This window comes from Poecilia mexicana, unplaced genomic scaffold (genome assembly GCF_051168715.1).
Source record: "Poecilia mexicana isolate PSO_F unplaced genomic scaffold, ASM5116871v1 scaffold_2, whole genome shotgun sequence".
NCBI classification, from domain to species: Eukaryota; Metazoa; Chordata; class Actinopteri; order Cyprinodontiformes; family Poeciliidae; genus Poecilia; species Poecilia mexicana.
Window position 1 is genome coordinate 15,281,370 of NW_028263371.1, and position 6,000 is coordinate 15,287,369.

The window sequence follows — 6,000 nt, forward strand, 5'->3', positions numbered from 1 at the left end:
ACAGGAAACAAGAAAATAAAAGCTTCTCCACCAAAATAAAATACAATTCAAAAACCAAGGAAAAACAAAAATACATAGATAATGGGGATGGATTTGGGCCACATTGGGATCTAAAAATAAAACGGTATAAAACAGAAATAAGTGCAAAGGCGACAACAATCATGTAAATTCAACAAAAGGGTGTTTTGAGAAGGTTCATCCAAAAAAATAAAAAAATTTTAACTCAGCTACACGATCACCAAGTCATGTGTGGCAGGCCATTTTAACAAAATCAGTTTCATCTGATTATCTGTAATAATATTCCATCTATTTTCTTACATCGTTATACTATTGGGGTCAGGAGGGGTTGCTGTTCATCTCCAGCTGTCAATGGGCGAGAGGAGTCTGGACAGGTCGCCAGTCCTTCACATGGCATAATTATATTCTTAAATACCTAAAAATGAATTTTGACTAGACGGCTACATTTTGACTATCCTGAATTGTAATTTTAGATAGAGATGAAACAAAACAATTTTTAAGAGGATGTTGCCTTCCATTGGCAGCATCCAAAAAGATTGTTTTGCTTTGTCTTGTTTTTGGAGATGCAACCTGATGTAGCACCTCAATGCACTCGATGCAAAGTAGAGGGAGAGAAAGTTGGAATCGGAAAGAAGCAGTTCTGGAGACCGATCCCACTAAATGGGCTTGGTAACGATTTGACAAAAATGAGCTTGCAGTGAATAACATCAAATGTGGAAATGAAACGGGTCCAACTATCCACTGTTCAATCAAGTCAATGAACTGTGTGGCGTTGTGGTATACAATGTAATGTTAAATAATTTATATATTTCTATGACACGCCACACAACTTGAAAATCTTGTCTTGCATGTTTTACTTACCATCTAATATTATAGTTGCATAATAATAGGTCATTCTCTATAGAGGACTGGTATGAAATGAGTTTCGCTACAATTGCAAATATAAGCGTCACATCAACAATCACTCTGATTAACTACATTTTTATGGTTTGTAGTTGATATGTATGTTGGGAACCTAAACAGACTGACTGGTGGAATCTTAATGAAGGGTAAATGTGACTAAATAAACCAAAATGTGACAGAAAAGCAGGAGATAAATAGAATCGTGTGCATAAAGGGTAAAGCCACTGTAACCAATTTTACTTCTTTACATTTAAATGATGTAATAAAGACTTAAGATTCTTGGTAGTTAAATCTGGCTCTCAGTGGGTTAACGAGATTTTAAAAAGCCACTTTAGCGCACTGAAGGCTGAAGATCATTGTAAATTAGCAGATCTTATGTAGCGATTTCCATGTCACACAAATGCCCCTTTTCCACCGGCTCTACTTCAACAACTCGGCTCGGCTCTGATTCGGAGTGACCGTGTTTCCACCGGCCCTATTTGGCTCTGTTGCAGGGTACCGCCTCCTTGTGGTGGGGGAGGGGGGGGGGTAGCGCCCCGCCTCCAGGAGCTACGTGCTGTGCTTCGTTACATGCGACCTAACGTGAGTTGTTTTTTTTTCTGATAAAAAAAAAAGAGAGGGCTGAGCTATTTTTTTTATAGCCTGATTGCGATTTTTCTGAGACTTCAAGAAAATGTGACAGTGGGAGAAAAGCTGGGATGTGGTAGGAGGAGCTGATCTCCGCCTTGCAGCGGGAGGAAAGCAGGTGGCTCAGACGGTTCAGGTAAGCTAACGATGATTTTTGTATTAAACTATGATAAAACTTGTAATAGTGCCGAATATACATGAGCTAATATCAGTCAGGGTGTTGCAAATAACTTACAAATATCAGAATTAATTCATAATATATTTCAATGTGTTTTCATGTTAAACTGCCGCCGCAGACCATCGTGGTTCTTCGTGCAGCCTTTGGGTTGTAGGATGTCTCATCAGTGTCCGTCTTCCTGACTGCTGGTCGGTGTTTACCTTCAGGATGTCCAGAGATCTTCACCTTTCTGGAGCAGGAATCACATGAGCTCAATATGCTAATGAAACATTTCTGATAAAAAAAATAATTAACTTCTCAATACGTTTAATTATGATTCACCTGATGTCCAAGTTATATCTGAGAACAAAACTATATTCCTTCCAATCTGACTGGTTCTAGTTCCATGTTTTCACATTTTGGACACTAAGAATTAAAAGTTTAAACTCAGTCTTATTTATCACTAATTAAGGTTACAGGTTTTGGAAACATTTTCTTACATTGAAGATTCTGCAGGAAGACAGATAAACAGTGAGTGGATAGAATGATGATCTAGAAACTAACATGATTTGTATTTAGGATTCTTAATAGCAACCCTGATGTCAAAATGTTTGGTTTGCTGAATAACGTATTCAGTTTCGGATGGCTTCGTTGGTAATCTATGATGTTTTCACTCTGGCTAAAGCTCCTCGCATTTTGGGAGGATTGTATTAGGAGTTTGATGCCATATAAACTACAGTATATACAATAATGTGTGGAGTGAGCAGAAATAGAGACTTTGTTCACTGAGACACAACTTTTATTTTTCTGTTTGTCTCAACTCTCCATGGAGCTCTGCCATCTCTGCTGGTAGCTGCTTCCTCCTGAAGGAGATCCTGTTGTTCTGATGGTCCTCCTCATCGTTCTCCATCATGTCAGCCATGTTGCTCTCCTTCTGCTCCCTGGGAAAAGTAATTAGATGTTATAACTTACAGCACATAAATGTAGATAAATAAGTTACTAATGTGGAAGTTGCATACAAATAAGGAATTATTTAAAACAGACATGTTACTTTATATGCAAACACTTTTTTTCACCATCCAACCATACAGAAATATAAATAACTGGAGTAGTGTAAATTAAAGACAAAATGTAATTACTTGTAAGTTTTAGACCTATGCATGCATACGACCATGGATTAAATACCACTCGTTTTCTTCAGGTTTATTGCTCATTCTACAATTACTAATTCATAATTTGATTAGAGAACTGATACCTAGCCATTTTACAATAGGATGTCATATAACGTTTTATTATCTCACAACGGGGGAAACTCGGATGTAACAGCAAAATGAGAAACAATCAAACCACGTAGATTCACGCAAAGATAAGAAACAAATGAAGGTAAAATGCTGTACAATATTGAGTTATTTATGACTGTAATGTGCAACCGAGTGTCTTCAGAAAATGCGCATGTTGTGCTTGAGCAATAAAAATACAACAGACTTTGTGTTTTAAATGTCTTCCATGACTGTATGTATTCAAGCTTAAATGTAGTACAAACCAGACAGATATATCTACAAACTACTCACCTGGCTGGAGAGCAGCAGCTGCGTCAGCTGCGTCTGTGTCGGTCACCGTGAGGCTCCGTCGCTCCGAAGCGGCTAACGAGGCTTTACATTCGCTCCACTACTGACAAAAACGACTCATTCCTCACGGCTCCATCGAGCTGCCGCTGAATATTGAAATCCGGAGCAAAGAAAAAAGCCGGCATCTTTTTTTAGTTAACGGCTTGTTTGTATCGTCCATCACTTCCGTGTTGCAGCGAGTTTCAAACGTTGCGCCTTCATTTTTCTTCTCTCTCCGCTGCTCCGTCTTGTCCACGCCCTCAGCCAATCAGTGAACAGCAGCAAAGCTTGCGTCACCTACCAAACCAGGGCCGGCCCTAAAAAGCAGGGCCAGCCCCGTTGAAAAGGGCTGGTGGAAACGCATTTAAAGCGAGCCGAGTAGAGCCGGTGGAAAAGGGGCAAAAGTGAGTTGCGGGTCACTCACTGACTCTCACTGCTAATAGGTATATCAAGGTAAAAAAAAAATAATAATTATCTGAAATTATGATTTTAAATTTTCCATTTTAACAGAGACAACAAGAATGCTCTTCAGTACTTGAAGGAGTTTCAGCCTCAAAATGAGGAGGCAACTCACATCAGAGTCCTGCTGTACGGCCCAGTCGGTGCGGGGAAGTCCAGCTTAATCAACTCCGTCAACAACGTCCTGCAGGGCAGAATGACCCATGAAGCTCTGGCCAGCAACAAAACCTCTGATCAAAGTTTTACCAAGATTGTGAATATAATTTCTTGTTTCATTTTAAAGGCTTATTTACATTTTTAGACTACAAGATTTATCAAATCAGTCTGTTTAAGTGGTTCTTTGCAGCTTTATAAATATTCCCAGCAACATGGCAGAAAATACACATTTTCTGACACTGAGTAGCTACAAACATGTAACCACTGATTATAGTACTGTCTTATCCAGAATTTCATTCAGCAAAAATACATTTAGATTGAAAATTAAAGTTATTAAAATATTTTGAAGCAGGTTTGTAGATCTTGAATTTAAAATATATTTTAGCGGTTGTATGCCTGCTGTTTGCATAAAACAGTTTTTTTTTCTTCAGTACAAAACCTATAAAATCAAGAAAGAAGGCAGAGGAAACTTTTATCCGTTTGTGTTCAATGACATCATGGGTCTGGAGGACGGAGATGGAAGAGGAGTCGAAGCAAACGACATCAAACTGGCCTTGAAGGGACATGTGAAGGAAGGATATAAGGTATAAATATAGACTTTTCTGCTTTAAAAAAGTCCTTCTCCTAAAGGCATTATAATTTATTTGCTTTCTGTGGAAAATAAATTACTGAATATACATCATATCTTTTTTTTCCTCAGTTCAATCCTGTATCTCCTCTTTCTGATGGTGATCCTGGCTACATCTCTTCTCCGTCCGTCAGTGACAGAGTTCATGTTCTGGTCTGCATCTATTCTGCTAATGCGCCACAAATGAAGCAGCCTGTTTTACAGAAGATGAGGAAAATCAGAGAAGCAGCCAGTGAGCTGGGTAAGAAATATTAAATTTGCTTTTAGAATATTATTTTACTGTAAAGGAACTTTTTTTTTTACTTTATGTCATCATAAATATTTCATCACACTCCTGTGGATGTAGTTATTTAAATATATTATTTAAATACATTTGGAGTTTCTTGAGTAACTCCATGCTTGGAGTCTGAATCTCTGTATCCACAGGAATCCCTCAGCTGGCGATTCTCACCCATGTTGATGAAGTCTGTGGGGAAACAGAGAAAAATCTGAGAAACGTTTACAGGAGCAAACATTTAAAGAAAAAGGTGAGTCATGGAAAGATTTATTATAAACAGGACAACCCCCTAAAAATATACAAAAAATAAAACAATTATTGTGTTTTATGTAGATGGGCGACTTCAGCTCCAGCCTGGGGATCCCAATGAACTGCATCCTCCCAGTGAAGAACTACAGTCATGAAATTCAGCTGAATCCAGACGTCGACGCTCTGATCCTGAGTGCTCTGAGGCTGATGGTTGACTTTGGAGACGACTACGCTGACAAACTGTGAAGCTGCAGAACAGTTTGTGGGGATATGCATGAAAATCACAGCAGTAATGTTGGTTATGTGTATCACTACATGGTGGTTGAGGAGAACATAACGGTTGAGTATGAGGTTTTCTGACCTTTGACACGTTTCCTGCTTTTCTCTCTCAGCCATTTTCTGATAAAATATGATTTTTGATTAAATAAGGAATAATTAAAGGGACAATGTGCTTTTACAATTGTAACGTTGGTCAGTCGGGAATAGATTTGCTGAAAAATAAATAGTTCTTTTAGTTGCATCCTTCACCAATATTCCATTTTATCCATTTGTTTACTGGTCTTGTATAATGATAGAAAAAGCAACACATTTACGCTCATTTTGTTAAACAAACTTTTTGTTTGTTTGTTTTTTTTTTAAACGTCAGTCCTCTGGGAAAACATAACATTGTTTTTAGACCTATGACTGAATTGTGATATATTTGGTTGATATTGAATGCATTTACATCCTGCGTATCACTTTCCACTTTGAGAAAAGTCGCCACCAAAGTTCACAGCGGTTTCAGGTCAACGTTTCACACGTGTTTTTATTGTTGGCTCATTGATCATAGAACATTTGGAAAGCAGCCTATAAATATGTTTGATGGTCATAAAACAATGTCACAGTTTGAATCATGTTAAATAAAAAAAAATAAAAATCA

The 6,000-nt window shown here is 38.0% G+C and overlaps 1 protein-coding gene and 1 long non-coding RNA gene across 2 annotated transcripts in view; one reads left to right on the forward strand and one right to left on the reverse strand.

Annotated features, from left to right (window-relative positions):
- LOC106912295 (interferon-induced protein 44-like) overlaps positions 1 to 6,000 on the forward strand; it is a 51,478-nt gene extending 45,478 nt beyond the window's left edge. The window contains exons 5-9 of the mRNA XM_088011784.1: positions 3,823 to 4,024; positions 4,359 to 4,511; positions 4,628 to 4,796; positions 4,982 to 5,082; positions 5,166 to 6,000. Of these exons, the coding sequence (XP_087867910.1) occupies positions 3,823 to 4,024; positions 4,359 to 4,511; positions 4,628 to 4,796; positions 4,982 to 5,082; positions 5,166 to 5,327 (787 nt within the window). The 3' untranslated portion in view covers positions 5,328 to 6,000. The remainder of the gene's footprint in view (positions 1 to 3,822; positions 4,025 to 4,358; positions 4,512 to 4,627; positions 4,797 to 4,981; positions 5,083 to 5,165) is intronic.
- On the reverse strand, positions 2,483 to 3,319 carry LOC148160485 (uncharacterized). The gene is made up of 2 exons (XR_015765092.1): positions 3,277 to 3,319; positions 2,483 to 2,646 (listed from the first exon to the last, which is right to left on the reverse strand). It is a non-coding gene; the product is annotated as an uncharacterized LOC148160485 (long non-coding RNA).